Source organism: Protopterus annectens, chromosome 16.part0, assembly GCF_019279795.1.
Source record: "Protopterus annectens isolate FY-2018-M chromosome 16.part0, PAN1.0, whole genome shotgun sequence".
Classification (NCBI taxonomy): Eukaryota; Metazoa; Chordata; order Ceratodontiformes; family Protopteridae; genus Protopterus; species Protopterus annectens.
The window spans coordinates 656,789,142-656,808,515 of NC_056750.1; the positions used below are offsets into that span (position 1 = coordinate 656,789,142).

Here is a 19,374-nt window from a genome sequence, read left to right on the forward strand (position 1 = left end):
TAATATAGTTTTTAAATTCCTACCTCTACGGTATATGTATTTCAGTGGTTCATTAAAAAGTGGGCGTAAGTCTGATAGTTCACCAAATTTTTGCCATTCTTCTTCAAACATTCTTCTAATGTGTGCTGCTTGTCCACAATAATCCATAATTAGATTGTTTGTTTTTCCTAAATCTTGTGGCGCCCTTGTGGATTTTTCACCCATACTAAGATTACCTAGAATAGGTTTAAACCTACCTCTTCTCTCATCTCTTACCTCCTTCTCTATACTTCTTATAAGTGTGGGTGGATATCCTCTTTCAGTAAACATTTGGTAAAGGGTATCACATTCATCTTCGAAGTCTAATTCCCTAGATGTCATTCTACTTGTCCTCACATATTGTCCTTTCACTATTCCCTTCTTCTGATGGTAGGGATGTGCACTGTTGAAGGACAGAAATGAATTAGAATACGTCGTCTTTCTGAAAATTTTCGAAAAAAATCCTTCCTCATATTTACCAACATTTATATCTAAGAATTTTAATTAGTTTTTATCACATTGATATGTGAATTTCAAAAATCTGCTTGATTCTGAAATATCCTTATAAAATGCTTGACATTCATCCTCAGTACCAATCCAAAGAAAACACATGTCGTCTAAGAAACGCTTATACAACTTCCAGCATGTCTTGAACTTTGAATTGATAATAAATTCGCATTCCCAGGCTGATAGAATAATATTAGCATATGTGGGGCACACCTGGCCCCATTGCTACCCCGTGAATTTGCTTGAAAAAATTACCTTCAAAGTAAATGAAGCTGTTAGATAGTACAACTTCCATTAAAGTAAGAATTAAACGAAAATCATTGTTGTCAAATTTTCCATAATTCAACAAGGCCTCTTCGAACAACTTCAAACCATCTTCATGGGGTATAGAAGAGAATAAATCAACAATATCAACTGTATAGAAAGTTATATTCTCATCAAAAACTTCTTCTGTAAGTAGTTGTAGTAATTCCCATGAATCTTTTACAATGCCATTCTCTAAATTAGCAACTGGCTTTAACTTAATGTCCAGCCATTTAGCTATAGGTGCTGTAACTGAGTTCTCTGAAGCTACTATGGGGCGCAGAGGTGGACTCATAATGTTTTTATGTACCTTGGGCACACCAAATACTGACAGAACTCTTGGTTGTTCTACATGCAAATACTGGTATGTTAAATGGTCAATTGAACCTTCTAATAATAAATCATTTAATGATATTTCAACTTTCTTATTCCCTATGTTGATCTCATTAAGAGAAGCTCTAACATACCTTTCTTCATTTTCAAGTATATTCATCATTTTTTCTTTATACCATAAATGGTCCATAACCACAGTGCCGCCACCTTTATCAGGTTTTGAAATTCTGATATTTTTATCACTGCTCAGATTTTTCAACAACAAATTCTCTTCCTTTGATAAATTAAATGCTATATAACTTTTACTTAATTCATTCTGAACTCTCTTTTCCATTAGTGTTTCAAAATTCTTTAATTGTGTATGTAGAGGGGGTTAAAGGTACTACGTCTCCTGAAACTTTCACCATCTAAGTTAATTGATGGCTGCCCATTATATAAAATTTCAAAATTTTTCTTCCTAAGGAACAGCTTTAAATCTATTAATACTTTTCTGATATCTGCCTTTCTATTAGGGACAAATTTTAAACCTTTGGAGAACAATGAAAAATGTGTATCTTGAATATTTGTATGACTATAATTGTAAATATTATATCCTGAAAGTGTATGAACAGGGCCATCCACCAATATTTCTCTACCTAGGGGTGAATTGTCTTCCTGTCCATTTGTTACCACCGCTGATATGTCCTGTTGTAATTGCCATACATTCTCCCCCCCTCCCCCCTCTCTGAAAATTTTGCTGGTGATTATTCTGATAATTTTTTATTCTTTCAGATCTTCTCAATGGGGGGAACTCTGAGGGGTCATTGAAATCGACAATCACTTCATTCTCATTAATTTCAACATTATTAGTGTCTTCATCCTCTGACCACACTGAGGTATGCCTCTCATAACTTCCAAAATTATTTCTAGGTTTGGGGTAACTAACTTTATTTTTATATTCTAATATGTCCCTCTCCAACTTTCTACTTTTCCTTTGGAAAATATTATTAATACTTCGATCAACCTTTTTTAACATATCCTGATACCACCTTTGATTTTCATCTATGGAAAAAAGTAAATCCTTGATAATTTTATCATTCAATTTGTCAATAACCTTACTTATGGAATCAATCTCCTTCTCATTTTCCTTCATTATTGCTTTTAAAACATTTAACCCACAATCATTAAAAATATTTAGTAGTTCTACATGGAAGTCACTTCCTTCTATAACCTTATTAGGAAACTTACACACTCTAAGTCCTTTTGGGACAATTTCCAACCTAAGGCATTCTTTTAAATATATATTTTCAAGCTCCAAATTTTTAAACTTAAATAACATTTCATCCAGCTTTTTCATGTTTAGCTCATACGATAAATTAATGTCATTGTCATTCATTACAGTAGTTTTTATCACTAAAATTAAATCGTTTATGAATTACATTATAAAAGTCAGTGTTGTACCTCTGGGCTTCCTTGCATACTCTGCCAGCCACGCCTATTTTCCATTGTAGCTTGGCCTTCATTTTCTTCCAAAAGTATTCTGTTTCGGTCTAGTAGATTGGGAGGTATCACCTTATTAGAAACATCCCTTCGGTTCATGCTCGGGGAGTGTACCTCACTCGAAACATTCAAGAATACTGCTGGCATGTCATAGTCCAAGTCTTGCTGATTATCTGCAAACGGCGTTGGGAATGGCATCATCCCTTCTTTACTGTGTTCCAATACACCGCCAGTCCTCGTTCTACTTCCCTGCTGTTCTGTTCCTTCCTCTGGTGACACTCGCGGTACCTTGCTTCTTTTCGGCAGGCCCATAACGCTCTCACCCTTCGATCTCATTTCCTGGTTGCACGTGTACTCGTTCGACGTCGTCAAGGTTGGGGTAGCCGTGTGTGTAAGCAATTCAATCAGCTGCGTAAGCTGATTGGACAGTTGGTCAAGTTTGTTCTGCTGCATATCCGTATCCACCGAACTCTTCTCATTCTGCTCACTCTCCTCCATTTCCAAACGAAAACACAACCTCCAAACAAGTGGAATAAAGTGCCAAAAAACCAAGACCACTATAAAAGCACTTTGAGGAAATAAAGCTGCAGTTGAAGGTTCGAGAATTTAATAATAATGCAACAAATAAAACAAATTAACGCTAGAGAAACTCAACAGTACGTTTTTCCACCACACTTCATCAGACAACAAGAATAGCACCAGCACTTATTCTTAAATATAGTCCTCACTAATTAACAATTATTCAATAAACAAAGATTAACTCCTTCAAACCTATACTCAATATAAAACATCATTTGTTAAAAACAAACAGTTATTTAAACTTATTATAGCTCATTAATAAAAACTAATATCGTGAGTGAAGCAAAACATTACAAATTATACAGTTCACTGCACTCCAAATCTTATTAAAACTACAAAACATTTATAAAAAACATTTAAAATTCATTCCTAATAATGTGAAAACCAAAATTTTGAATTCATAATGTTTTAGTGACATCTACTGGCCAAAGTGTGACATTTAAAAACCTAGGCTTTCATTCTGCTGGATCTTTAGTTTAAAATGCAAGATTTATCTAAATAGCATTTTAACATAAACAAGCTTGGAAGTGACTCCCTTAAAATTCCTTAATGTCATAAAATTCTTTACACAACCACAAAAAAATAAATATTCAAATATTTAATACAAAATATATAAATAACTATATACACTATACAAATATTTGTATTACAAAAATGCAAAACAATTAATTCAACTAGGGTTTCATAAATATGCTTGAAAAATACTTAAAAAATACTTAAAAAATACATATAGTTTTAATTTTAAGTGGGTAAACATATAAATAGCTCAATGTTGGAACCTACTGTATTTTGGTCCATGTTAAGCAACTTCTACAATTTTGTTGCTCTCATTTTTAACACAGGGTTTATAGAAATGACATCATTTAGACCTGGTGGTCTATTTGCTTCCAGTTGTAATTGCCACAATAATTCTTTATATTCGATTGAGGTTTCCCATTGTCCACCTCTTATATCCTTTTCTACAACCTCTAAAACAAAGAATTTATAAACAGCCTGTGGACAATCAATTTTATGTCTGTATAGAGCATTCTTAGGATTATTAGTTCTCATTTCATAATAATGCTCATAAATCCTTCTTTTAATTTTCTTTCGGATTTTCCGACATAAAATGCTTCACATGAATTACATATGGCCAAGTATATAATACCATTTGTATCACAATTTGCATAATACTCACTCTTAATTGAGATGCCCCTACTTTTAATGTGTATATTATTGGTTGTGCATATATACATACATTGTGCGCACCTCCCACATTTAAAGGTACCTACTTTCGTTCTCCTAGTCTTTCTCTGTCCTTTCTGACCCTCTAATATAGTTTTAAATTCCTACCTCACGGTATATGTATTTCAGTGGTTCATTAAAAAGTGGCGTAAGTCTGATAGTTCACCAAATTTTGCCATTCTTCTTCAAACATTCTTCTAATGTGTGCTGCTTGTCCACAATAATCCATAATTAGATTGATTGTTTTTCCTAAATCTTGTGGCGCCCTTGTGGATTTTTCACCCATACTAAGATTACCTAGAATAGGTTTAAACCTACCTCTTCTCTCATCTCTTACCTCCTTCTATACTTCTTATAAGTGTGGGTGGATATCCTCTTTCAGTAAACATTTGGTAAAGGGTATCACATTCTTCTTCAAGTCTAATTCCTAGATGTCATTCTACTTGCCCTCACATATTGTCCTTTCACTATCCCTTCTTCTGATGCTAGGGATGTGCACTGTTAAAGGACAGAAATGAATTAGAATACGTCCTTTCTGAAAATTTTCAAAAAATCCTTCCTCATATTTACCAACATTTATATCCAAGAATTTTAATTGCTTTTATCACATTGATAGGTGAATTTCAAAAATCTGGTTGATTCTGAAATATGCTTATAAAATGCTTGAAATTCATCCTCAGTACCAATCCAAAGAAAACACATGTCTAAGAAACGCTTTATACAACTTCCAGCATGTCTTGAACTTTGAATTGATAATAAATTCATTCCCAGGCTGATAGAATAATATTAGCATATGTGGGGCACACCTGGCCCCATTGCTACCCTGAATTTGCTTGAAAAAATTACCTTCAAAGTAAATGAAGCTGTTAGATAGTACAACTTCCATTAAAGTAAGAATTAAACGAAAATCATTGTTGTCAAATTTTCCATAATTCAACAAGGCCTCTTCGAACAACTTCAAACCATCTTCATGGGGTATAGAAGAGAATAAATCAACAATATCAACTGTATAGAAAGTTATATTCTCATCAAAAACTTCTTCTGTAAGTAGTTGTAGTAATTCCCATGAATCTTTTACAATGCCATTCTCTAAATTAGCAACTGGCTTTAACTTAATGTCCAGCCATTTATCTTTTAGTTATGTACTCACCATAACTTCAGATGTTTGGGATCCATCTCGCCTACATTCCTAATACCCACCCTCCTTCCCCCTGCCTTGGAGATCAGAAGAGATTGAACGGTTTTGAGTTCTACTGTTTTATCTTGTTTCATCTGACGATGTTATATAATCAGTGCGTGCATGTGTGCATGTATGCGGACAAACTAGATCTGGGGGACTGGTAGTTGTGCATCCTGGGATATAGTAAGCTCAGCCAATAAGAGACTTCGCTCTTTGGCATAAGCCGTAGAAAGCGTCTTGAGCCGAGGATCGCTCGAACCCATCAGTCAGAATGTAGGCGAGATGGATCCCAAACATCTGAAGTTATGGTGAGTACATAAGTAAAAGTTTCTGTTACTTGTGAGGATAATTGGGGGGGCAAATGCATTGTTTAAGTAGCTTGAAATGAAACATGGAGTGAAGTTAAATAACGTAATCTAGTATCATCAACATGTTTGTGACAATGGTCACACTTCTAAGAATCTTAGGATCCACTAAATACAGTGCACGCAGATAGGGTCCCAAATTGGACCTCTAGGAAATCCCTTCCTAAGCTGTTTCATAACTGGTCAGCCACTTGTGTTTGCCTCTTTACGCTTTGGAAATAATCTCCTATCCTGATACTTAAAACAGAATTTTTTTTCCACATTTGCCAGATTTTATTATTACTGGCTGTACATGTTAAATGCTTTGCAGAAGTTAAATTTTATGACATATGACTGAAATCCAAAGTCCATCTTACCAATTGAGTAATTTGTAAATCTGTGGATGGCCAAAGCAGCTGCCGGGTTTGTTCAGTGGGCAAACCGATCCCTGTCCATTAATATTGTTCTGTGAAGGTCATCTGCTAATTAATCAAGAGTCATTCAGTTTCCCAAAACAGCTCATCAGGGTGATCTGTAATATTTGGCTTTGTTGTGAGGTCTTTTCTCCTTAAACGTGAGAGTTACTACATCAAATTTCCTGACTAAAGGAGCCTTCTAAATGTTTATTGAAAGCTTATAAATAAATATATAAAACCATACTTTCTTGCTAAGCTGTTGTCTGTCTTTGTTGTGTCTTTTGGCTTTTCCCGGTTAGGGGTCGCCACAGCGGAACTCCGGTCCACTAATGATTGGCAGTAGATTTTTATGTGCCAAGTTGCCGGCCCCGACGCACAACCTTCAACGAAGGTACGCCCATTCATGCATGTCTCCACGCAGAAGATGCTCTAGCTGAGAATCGAACCAGACAACATCTTACTGTGAGGCGACAATGCTACTTTTCCTTAATATATCCTTCACTCATGGTATCTTTAAACTCCGTCTTAATTTCTTACCAAGATTTCTTTGCAATTCTGTGAATTATGTGGTTTTGAATAGGTTTATCCCTAGTGTTGTACAGTGAGATGATTGTCCCCATATGGATTGTTTGTAAATGATTGTAGAGTTTTCCTTAGCATTGTTTTTGTAGTAGTAGTAGGAGTATTGCATGACAATGCCTTTCCTGAAAAGAGAAACGTGGAAGAGCACTTGGACTTTTGCCTCTATTCCTGTATTAGGGAGCCACTTATTTTACTGAGTACCTTCTATCCTTTTGTTATTTGCAGTCAGTCAGTGGCTTTTGACCGCAGAAGTAAGAAATCATGTGCTGTCAGTGCTTTCCCTCTGGTACATTCAGTAATTGTAAATTAAGTTTAAACCTTTCTTCCTTCCTTTTTTTTTTTTTTTTTTTTTTGTATTGTAAAGAGCATCAATACTTTAATGTGTCTGACAGTGTCAGATGAAATTGGTTAATCCCCAATAACGCAAAGAACTTTTCTTTAGGGAGTGTGGTTTGCAGAATGCCGATGACGATGAACTGCAAGAAACAGTACATCATAAGAAGAAGAAAGCTGACAGTCCTAATGCTCTGAAAAAAATCAGCAAAGTAGATGAAGCTGAACCAGGGACCCCTCAAACAAAGAAACAAAACTGGGCAGTGGAAAGAATAAAGAATAAAAGAACTGTATTTGTGGGAAACTTACCTGTTAGTTGTAACAAACAAGTAAGTGATGCCAGTTTTCAAAAGTAACCTTGGTGATGGCCCAAAAGGTTGCAGATTGTAGCTGTTAAATGCAGTTTTATTTATTTATGTATGTCTTTAACACTTTTAACTGGGTAATTTAGCAGGTCCAATGATAATTTTCGGCTGCAACCTTGGCTAAGAGAGAGTATCAACTTTTTTTAAATAAAATTTACAGATTATCTGTTCAGTTGCATTTCGAACCATTATTTATGTATAGGTTACATTGTGAGCTCAATAACTATTATAGTTGTGGTTTTACATGGATGATATTTACAGAAATCACTGCAGGCCGTGCAAGGATATTAGGACTATTTATTTACATATATATACTGATTGCATAGCTGTCTGTCTGTATCATTACTGTAGACATGAAACGTACAATTGACTCAATTGATCCTTACTGTTTTTCAAGCTTTGCTGCCACTGATTTTCTTTGCTAGCTCCACTGTAAAAGAACATGAGTGAACCCTTTATGGAACCTTTGCGTATGTTACCAATCTCTCAGGTGTGTGTGAAGTAATTTAATGTTGTTGATGCATTGAAAAGTAAGGAAGCTCATGTTTTTGAGGGATAGTGGATGTACTGTGTGTGTCTGTATAATGTATGTATATATAAAATACATGTGTGTATATCTACACACACACACACACACACACACACACACACACACACACGCACCTAAAACATGAACAATTGCCAACGAGTTTGATCGAAACACAAAACATTGAAAAAACTTACTGGAGATTACTATTAATCACAAATAAATCACTATAAAAAAGAAATCACAATGTAAACCAGTAAGTTACATTTGTGATTATGAAAAGTAAAACAAAAAACATGTAGAATGTTTTATGAATAGGAGAATATTTGAACATAGTATGCAGGGAAATTCTTCTTGTGCCCCATGACTTTGACCTTTTACTTAATATCTTGTCTGCGTGCCAGCATCTTAAGAATGTACTGTGTGCGCTACTGTACAGATAAAGTATTGGACCCAGATGTTTATTAGTACCTGCAGTGATAAAACCTAAAGACGTCTTGGTATTCTAGTTTCAAAGGTGAGCCACCTTCAGAAGATTTTGGTGATAGGGATGCCTGCAAGTAGGGGCAGAGAGAATAGGCAAGAGGGGGCTGGAAATTACTGGAGAAGCCTCACAAAGGGAACAAGGTATTGTAAGCAAATAGCTTGGCAGGAAAAGGTAATAGAATGGGTTGAGGCCAAGAAGGCATTTGGACTGTAGGCTATAAGACTGCCTTCTCTACCAGGGATTGATATCCGAGAATAGGCAAAGAAAAAGGGATGGGGAATCCTAGGTGAAAGACCTAGCTAAATCTAGAATGGAAGCAGCTGTTAAAAAAGGGGTAATTAGGTTATTGTTAAAGTATAATACCTTGTATAAGAATCAGAGGAGGTTAGAAAAGATTAGGAAGAGAAATTGCATATGCAGTTTACAAGGGAACAATGTCAGGACATGTGTATGGCTCCCAAACATGAAGCAAAGTACAGAAAGTTTAGGATTTTTGCTTTTGAAGTGTTTGCATAGGTATATTTATACCTCAAGCAGACTTCAGAGATTTTTTCCTCAGGCATATCGAAAATATTGTAGGTGTGATAGGGAAGAATGATGCAACTATGAACATGTATTCTGGGAGAGAAATGAGTTGGCAGATTTTAAAAACTGCTGAATAAAATCCAGTACGGAGTTTGAAACACAGCCATTCTTTATTAAAATAAAAAACAAGTAGGTAAGCGCTTTCACTAGTGAAATACCATCTTCATCAGTCCTTAATACAACATTTTTTCTAAGTGTGTCTTCTATAAAAATTTTAAAACTACAAGAACCCATGACCATAAGTAAAACACATTACATCATTCAGTTGTTTAGCTTCTTAAATGGGTCATAATAAAATACATTTGTTAAAAGGGTAACGCCATGCCAAGAAATGTACATCTCAGACTACATCAATAAAAACTAAATATATACATATAATCAATCAATATAAAACATAAGTGTATATGTGGCTACCCATATAAAAAGATGTATGTAATATAAATGTGTAAATTTTGAAACATTAATGTATACGCATTTTCATTTATACAATGGTCTGGGTTTTTAAATGGGCTTGAGTGGCAAATGTCCATTCAGACCCATTCTGCCATCCACCCTATAATCCATTTAATTTCTTGAGCTTCTGTATAATTAGAAAGATCTCCCTTGCGTTCACTGTCCTTGATCTTTTCTGTGACCATAAAACTGAACTGATGCTCAGAAGAGCTATTAGCTATGTGTTTGGCAAGTGCATTGTTCACAGTGTGCGAGGTGATACTATAAAGATGTTCTCTGATGCAATCTTTCAGTCTTCTGTTGGTCTTTCCAACATAGGAGACTTGACAAACTTTGCACTGAGCTAAATATACTATATTAATGCTGTTACAATCTGCATGCACATAAAATTTAAACTGCATAGTAGTAAGTGGTTGGACAAAATGTCCACTATTACTAATATGTGAACAGTAACTAGAAGCTGTACAAGGCTTTGTACAGAATTCACTAGCACCAATCTTATTAATTTTCTGGTCATAGTTTCTATTACCGCATAACATTCTGTTAATATTTTTCTTGTTCTTATATCTAAAATTTGGCTGCATACCTACTATGTTGCTAATCCTACTATTTGTTGTAAGAATCTGCCAGTGCCTACTACTAATCTCTCTAATATATTTATTGTCATTGCTGTAATAGAGTATTTCAAATGCTGTTTCTCTGATTTAGTGGACTTTCTATTTGGTAACCCATCACTGTTGCTAGAGTAAAAGAGATGAAACTTGTCGTCTTTGTCATGTTTTACATCTTCCAAAACTGGACAGATGTATGATTGTATGTTCTTCGTATTTCACTGTTGCAGTCATTACATTTTGGGTAATCTGTTGGAAGGTTGCCCTCATTCGGCCTGAATTCCAAAGTCTTGGGTCCTGCGTTGGTTGCTGTCTCCTCTTCCATGACGTCAGGTCGTCAGGGGTATAAAACATGCAGCCCACCCCATTTTCTTCAGTCTTTCTTGCCGCGCAGTGCCTGAAGCAGAAGCATTTTGCAAGTGCCGGTCGGCCGACTACTGAAATATTTGACTCTGAGTTTCAGAACCGAAATCTTCACTAAAGCTAAGTACCCCATTGGGGAAACTTTTTTTTTGCTCCATACCGATGCCAGAAAAAGTTAATAATTGTATTACTTGTGGAAAGCAAATACCTCATAAGGATTTCCATTTATACTGTATTCCTTGCCTAGGCCCTGATCACAACGTGCCTGGCTGTCAGTTTTGTGCTAGATTTAACCAAAGCACTATTAAGTGTCAGTATATTTTTGCCTCAAAGTATTTTGGAAACGGATTTAACTACCCAGAAATGTCGTCGGATAGCAATCCGACTACCGGAGGACATAAAAAATGCAAAGAAAAGGACAGAGAAAGGCAGTCGAGATCCAAAACCGACGAGGAAGCTTCTCGTAAGGCTAGTCGTCTGTTCGCTGGTACTCAGGCGCTTTCGTAGCCCCTGATACCCGCTACTTTCGATTCGCAGGCCTCTACCGACACCCAGCTTCTAATGTGGAGCATGCCGCAAGATACTCAAGGTATTGGACAGACGGATGTATCTCCCTCAGATGGGTCTGGAACTGCTGAGCAGGCACCGGCTTCTGAGGATGTATTCAGATCTCAACATTTGTATATCAAACCGACGACGGCTGCAAAACCAAAGAGAAAAGCAACTTCTAAAACTAAAAAACTGACGCATGAGCCATGTGCACAGACCTCTATGCCTAAAAAACAGATGATCAAAATGGCTGAAGACCTTATTACCTTGATCAGGGGTACCCATCCCCCTCCAGATAAGAGGCCTAGGCAAGACACTGATTATGAATCTTCAGATCAGGTTTCTGTTTCTTCTGATTCCTCTTCTGATCAGGAATTATCTATACTTCCCTATGAGGATTCTGATGCAGAGGAGTCTATACCATCTGCATCTCCTCCTACGGATTATTCATTTGGAGAAACGTTGCATACTTTGAGGGACCATTTTCACTGGGAGAGTCAAGATTTCTCAGAATCAAAAAAGAGGCTCAGGGATTTCCTTCTTCTCCCTCAGCACAGGCCTTTAGCCATTCCCCCTGTTTTAGACATTGTGGATGATGTGTTTTCGGAGTCAATCTTGACCCCTGACTCCTTACCTCTGGCACCCAGTAAGCCTGACAGATATTACAGGGTCCCTGACATACATAAATTTTTATTTAGAAACCTTGCTGCTGATCCTGAAACTATTTCACAGGGTCCAAAGGGAGTTAAGGCCTCAACAGCAAAAAATCCTACCCCCTCTGACAGAGATTCAAGGGTACTGGACAGATGGGGAAAAAAGGTTTATACATCTGCAACCTTGGCAATCAGGGCCTTAAACTGTCTATTTCACATGCTTAAGTACCAACAACATGTTATGGGATTGCTGAAACAGAAAATGATGTTGATTTCTGAATGTGCAGAAAATAAAGAATTGCAGGAATTATTGCATGCAGCTGAACAGGTTGCAAAGCATACTTTGCAATGTGGTTTTGATTCCTTAGAGGCCTCCTGCAGGGCTGCAGTTACTGGATCTGTGATTAGGAGGCAAGCCTGGCTAAAGGAACAAAATTTGCCTGATCATGTTAAAGCTAAATTGCTAGATGCACCTTTACAGCATGATACTCTGGTATTAAGACAGAAGAGGTTTTAAAGAAAATGGAAGACAAAGCTAAGTTTATGCAAACTGTTCTTGCAAGTGCAGCCACGAAGATTCAGTCGATACTGACCTACAAAAAATTGGTCCTTTCCTGTGTCAGACAGAGCTCAAAGGGGCAAATCCAGATGCCCTAAGGGTTCCAGATACCAGGCGCAAGATTCATACAGGTCAAAGCAATGGGACGCTTCTACCTCCAAATCTGGAGGAGATAAAGTGCAAACCTACAGAAAACAGTCCCAATGACTTCCCTCTGCCTGCTCCAAGCACTTATCTTTTGGCAGCACCCTTAGGGGGAAAAATAGCACTTTTTGCTCAAAATTGGCACTTAATAACCCAGGACAAGTGGGTCCTAAACATAGTATCACAGGGATACAGATTCCATTTCCACACTCTGCCAATGGCAAACGGTTGGCCAGATCTGCCAAAAAATCAATGGGCAGAGGCACAGAAACAGGTTACGTCCCTCAAGAATAAGGGGGCCATTCAGCCAGTACCAGAACAGCAAAAAGGACAAGGTTTTTACTCGACTGTTCTTGGTACCCGGAAAGGACGAGGCCTGGTGGCCAGTACTGAGTTTATCGATTTTGTACACATACCTGGACATTCCAAAATTCAAAATGCTGACTTTGCAGCAGCTTCTGCCCATGCTGGGCAAGAATGCTTGGCTGGTGACATTAGACCTAAAAGAGGCATACCTGCATGTCCCAATAAGACAATCGTGCAGAAGATACCTAAGATTCAAGGCTGGTTTAATGCATTACCAATTCTCTGCACTGCCCTTTGGCTTATCTGCTGTGCCCAGGGTCTTTACAAAGTGCTTGACACCAGTAATTGCATTTTGCAGACAAAGAAGTATACAAATATATCCTTACTTGGATGACTGTCTCATTCAAGCAGAGAGCAAGGACATTCTTCTTCAACACCTGGCGTTTGTGAAAAGGCTTCTAACATGCCTAGGGTACACAATAAACGAAAATAAATCACAACTGGTACCCTCTCAAAAGATAACATTCCTGGGTGCAAGCTTGAATACAACTGCCCAGATGGCTTACCTCATGCCAGACAAGCAAAGGCAACTGACTACTTACTTCAAACTGATGGCAGCAAAAACCCAGATGTTCATCGTGTTTCACTGTTGCAGTCATCACTGTAGGGTTCTTCCTGCTGGCAGGCAGCCCTCGGTCGGCCAGAATCCCAAAGTCTGGGTCTGGCGTCGGCTGTGTACTCGCCCTCCCTGACGTCAGAGCGCCAGGGGTACAAAGCTTCCAGCCGACGCCATGTTCTCCAGTCTTTCTTGCCGCGCGGTGGAAGAAGTTCGCAAGTGCCGGTCGGCTGACTCCTGTTATTTTTGGTGCTTCATTCCAAAGGCATTCTTCTTTTCAAAGCTAAGTACCCCATTGGGGAAACTTTTTTCTTGCTCCAGACCGATGTCAGAAAAAGTTAATAATTGTATTTCATGTGGGAAGCATATACCGCATAAGGAGTTTCACTCTTACTTTATTCCTTGTCTAGGTCCTGCCCACGATGTAGCTAGTTGTTGGTTTTGTGCTAGATTTAATCAACGTACTATTAAACGGAGATACGATTTTACCTTTCATTACTTTGGGAGGTGATTTAATTATAACATGTCGTCGGACATGCTTCCGACTACCGGAGTTCATAAAAGGCGCAAGGATAAGGATAGGCCTCCGAGGTCCAAATCAGACGACAGTTTACAATCAGAGCCAGCTGATGGTTCGGCCGTCGTCAATGAGGCGCTTTTGCAGCCCCTGTCGTCTGCCATTACAGAACCGCTTGCCAAAACGGACTCCCACAAGGAGCCAACTAGGCCTTCGAATACTCCAGGTGCAGGACCTTTGGATAATGCTCCCTTGGATGGGTCCGGAGCTGCTGTGCAAGTACCGGCTTCCGAGGGGGTTTTCAGGCCTACGCAGCTTCAGGTAAAGGCAAAGACAAAGGCAAAGACTCCTTTTAAAACAAAGGCTCAAGCCCAGGCCTCCTCTGATCCGGGACCTAAATCTCAAAAACAAATGCTTAAAATGGCGGAGGACTTGCTAACTATGATTAGGGGTTCACATCCCCCTCCTGACAAGAGGCCAAGACAAGATTTGGATTATGAATCCTCTGATCAGGCATCTATCTCTTCAGTGTCTTCCTCTGAACAGGATTATACTTTCCCTCCGTATGAGGATTCTGATGCTGAGGAATCCATTCCTTCAGCTTCTCCTCCTGAGGATTATTCTTTTGGGGAAACTTTACATGACATGAGGGAACATTTTCACTGAGAAGAGCAGGAGTACTCTGAATCTAAGAGAAGGCTTAGGGATTTCCTTCTTCTTCCCCAGCACAGACCCCTGGCTATTCCTCCTATTTTGGATATTGTGGATGATGTCTTTTCTGAGTCTATTTTAACTCCTGACTCCTTTCCTCCGGCCCCTGCTAAGCCTGATAGATATTACAGAGTCCCTGACTCCCACCATTTTCTTTATAAAAATCCTACTGCTGATCCTGAAACCATTTCTCAGGGTCCTAAGGGTGTTAAGGCCGCCACTGCTAAGAACCCTATTCCGTCAGATAAGGATTCTAGAGCTTTGGAGAGATGGGGCAAAAAAGTGTGCACTTCTGCTACTTTATCTATTAGGGCTTTAAATTGTCAATTTCATATGTTGAAATATCAGCATTATCTTTTGTCTGTTATGAAACATAAACTGGGTACCATTTCTGCATGTGCAGACAATAAGGAATTACATGATTTGATGCATGCTACTGAGCAGGTGGGAAAACATACCTTACACTGTGGTTTTGATGCTTTGGAGGCCTCTTGCAGGGCGGCTGCCACTGGCACAGTCATTAGAAGGCATGCTTGGTTAAAGGAACAAAATATGCCTGATCAAGTGAAAGCAACGTTACTAGATGCTCCTGTTCAACATAATGTTTTGTTTGGGTCTAAGGCTGAAGAGGTTATAAAGAAAATGGAGGATAAGGCAAAATCCATGCAAACGGTTAAGGATTTCTTACAAGTTCAGCCTCCTAGATTTAGCATAAATTGGCCAGCTAAAAATTGGTCCTTTCCCAGCTCGGTCAGGCCTCAGAGGGGTAGATATAGGCACCCCAGAGGGAGGGGCCCAAGCACAGACCTCTTATAGACCTAGACAGTGGAGTGCTTCCACCCCCAGGGGTGGAGAAGATAGGTCTCAACCTTGCAGGAAACCGGCTCAATGACTCCCTCTGCATGGCTCCAGGAACCTCTCTCCTGGAAGCTCCTCTGGGAGGAAAACTTTCTCTTTTTCACCGAAATTGGACTTACATAACCCAAGACAAGTGGGTTCTGGATGTAGTTTTAAGAGGTTACAAATTCCACTTTCACACCTTACCAAAACCAAACGGATGGCCAGACCTACCAAAAACTCAGTGGGCAGAGGCATTAAAACAGGTGAGGTCCCTCATGGCTATGAGGGCCATAGAACTGGTTCCAAATTCAGAGATGGGACAAGGCTTTTATTCAAGACTCTTTCCAGTTCCCAGAAAGCAAAATACTTGGAGAACCATCCTGGATCTGTCAGTCTTAAACACTTTCCTGGATATACCAAAGTTCAAGATGCTTACTCTGCAGCAGCTCCTGCCAATGTTGAGCAAAAATGCATGGATGGTGACATTGGATTTAAAGGAGGCTTACCTACACATTCCGATCAGACAGGAGTTCAGAAGATACCTCAGGTTCAAGGCAGGCCCGAAACATTACCAATTCTCTGCGCTGCCCTTTGGCTTGTCAACTGTGCCCAGGGTCTTTACCAAGTGCCTGGCACCAGTAGTAGCTTACTGCAGACTCAAGGGAATTCAAATTTACCCTTATCTGGACGACTGCCTTATTCAAGCCGACAGCAAGGACATTTTACTCCAGCACCTGGAATTTGTTCAGAATCTACTCAACTACCTGGGATTCACTGTGAACATAAAGTCAAATTTGACACCCACTCAACAGATAACTTTCCTGGGTGCTCTTTTAGACACAACAACCCAGATGGGCATTCCTGACATCAGAAAAACAACTACAGCTGGCTTCAACTTTCAAAAGCCTGGCGTTAATGTCTCAGCTAACTGCAAGGAAATTCCTGCAGGCTTTGGGTTACATGGCTTCCTGCATCCTACTCATACCATATGCAAGACTGCATATGAGGAAGATACAATGGTACCTAAAAAGCGTATGTTCCCAGCATTGTCACAGTCTGGAAACCTGTCTTGCCTTTCCTGCAAAAGGAATTCCATTGGTGGGCTATGGCATGTCTTCAAAACAAAGGGAAAGCCTTCAGTCTACCTCCAGCCTACCAAGTGATAACCACGGACGCCTCAGATTATGCATGGGGAGCCCACTTGCAGGGGAAAGGCCTGCAAGGTTTTTGGACAGAGGATCAGAAGCATCTACATATCAATTTAAAAGAGATGTTAGCTGTGCAGAATGCCCACTTGGCTTTCAGGGATCTTTTACAGCCAGGGCAACTACTGATATGGACAGACAACACCACAGTTATGTGGTACATAAACAAGCAAGGGGGTTCACACTCCTACCCCTTTTGCAGACTAGCCATGACTCTGGAACACAGCACTAGCTTGCAAAGTGGACCTACAAGCTCAATTCCTGCTAGGGAAACAAAACACTCTGGCAGACAGCCTGAGCAGGAACCTGTCAGACCCACATGAGTGGATGCTGGACACCCAAATATTCAAGATGATTACAGAAGCCTGGGGCTGCCCGGACATAGATCTATTTGCATCTCCCCACAACTACCACTTACAGACTTTTTGCACAAGGACATATCACAAGCTAGCATGGAAAGTGGATGCTCTCTCATTCAGTTGGAGGAACCTCTCGGGGTATGCCTTTCCACCACTACCTCTTATACCGAGGGTGTTATTAAAAATAAAACAGGACAAACCAAAGCTGATCTTACTAGCCCCGAATTGGCCTCGACAATTTTGGTACTCAACACTGATAAATCTATCCCAGGAACCTCCTTTGATTCTACCTCAGATTCCAAATCTTTTGTCTCAACATCAGGGCCAGGTCCTGCACTCTCATATCAAAACTCTCAGCCTGGCATATTCAGGGCCTATGATTAATCCTACCCTTTCCAAACAAGTCATGGATGTTATCTTAGAAGCTAGATGGCCTAGCACTAGGAAATCTTATGAAGGTAAATGGAAGAGATTTTGCACCTGGATGCATTCTCAGGAATCAGATCATCACATTCCAAATATTCCACTGATTCTACATTACCTTACAGATATGTTGCATAAGGGTTTATCTTTTTCCTCCATAAAAATACATGCCTCAGCTATCTCTGCACATTATAATACAGATCCTCCATTTTTTTCACATCCACTTCTGAAACAATATCTCAGAGGAGCAAAGAATTTAAGGCCCCCTAGGACACCACCCATTCCTGCCTGGGACCTCAGTTATGTCCTGGAAAAACTTACTCTGCCTCCTTTTGAGCCTGCTGCCACATTTGATATAAAGTATTTGTCATGGAAGACTGTTATCCTACTGGCTTTAACTTCAGCCAGGAGAGTCTCGGAGTTACAAGAGCTCATGGCTGTGGAACCTTACATTATTTTTCATCGACAGGGTTTCTTTGAGGACTAACCCTACTTTCATGCCTAAAGTGGTTTCTAAAGTGGCTTTAAACCAAACTATTCACCTGCCAACTTTTTTCCCCTAATCCACAAAATAATGGGGAGAGGATCTTGCATTCTTTGGATGTGCACAGGCAGCTTTGCTTTTACCTGGACAGAACCAAAGATATCAGGAAAACAGAACAACTGTTTGATGTTCTTCGTCTCACATTGCTGCAGTCATAACCTGTGGGTAGTCCGCTGTCCTCGGTCGGCCCAAATACCAAAGAGTTAGGCTGGCGTCGGTCATGGTCGCTCAGAGCTGACGTCAGTACGCAGTAGTACTTAAGCGCATGACCGACGCCATATCCTCAGTCTTTCTTGCCCCAGATGTCAGAAGGCCTAAAAAGGAAAGGCCATAGCCACCATAGAAAAACCCAACAACCAACATAGAGAAATTAATAATTATCACAAAAGAAACACAGCAACCCCAAACTATAGAGGGGAAGGAGGGAGGGAGAATTGGACTGCAGCAATGTGGATCCTCGAACACCTACATTGACCAACCAAATACATCTTCAAGCTCAATTTCTGCTAGGAAAGCAAAATACTCTGGCAGACGATTTAAGCAGAAACCTTATGGATCCTCACGAGTGGAAACTAAATTCACAAGTCTTCAGCATGATAATAGAGAAATGGGGGAGCCTAGACATAGATCTATTTGCCTCTCCTCAAAATTATCAATTGAAAAGATTCTGCACAAGGACTTATCACAGACAAGCATGGAAAGTGGACGCCCTTTCCTCCTCTGCCTCTTCTTCCCAAGGTCCTCCTAAAAGTCAGACAAGAGAAACCAAAAATGATACTAATTGCCCCGTACTGGCCCTGCCAATACTGGTACCCAATCCTAAGGAACTTGTCTCAATACCCAGCTTGGACCTTACCTCAAAGACCTCAACTGCAGTCCCAGCAAAACAATCAGATCCTGCACAATCAACTCCAGACACTGAACCTGGCAGCATGGCTGATCATGTAGTTATACAAACAACACCTCTCAGTAAAGCTGTGATGGATGTCATTTTGGAAGCCAGAAGGCCTAGTACTAGAAAATCTTATGCAGATAAATGGAAGAGATTCTGTGCTTGGAATCCAGCACAAGTAGCTGATACAGCAGAACCAAATATTCCTCAGATATTACAATACATAACTGAGATGCTTGACAAAGGCCTAACTTTCTCTTCAATGAAAATCCATGCCTCTGCCATTTTGGCTCATTACAATACAGAGCCACCAATCTTTTCTCATCTGTTACTAAAGCAGTGTGTTAGAAGAGCCAAAAAATTTAAGG

General features: G+C 39.5%; 1 protein-coding gene across 1 annotated transcript in view; it reads left to right on the forward strand.

Annotated features, from left to right (window-relative positions):
- The window catches only part of RBM34 (RNA binding motif protein 34), a 574,650-nt gene that overhangs the window by 79,238 nt on the left and 476,038 nt on the right, over nt 1–19,374 (forward strand). The window contains exon 4 of the mRNA XM_044058641.1: nt 7,408–7,627. Coding sequence (XP_043914576.1) covers nt 7,408–7,627 — 220 coding nt within the window. The remainder of the gene's footprint in view (nt 1–7,407; nt 7,628–19,374) is intronic.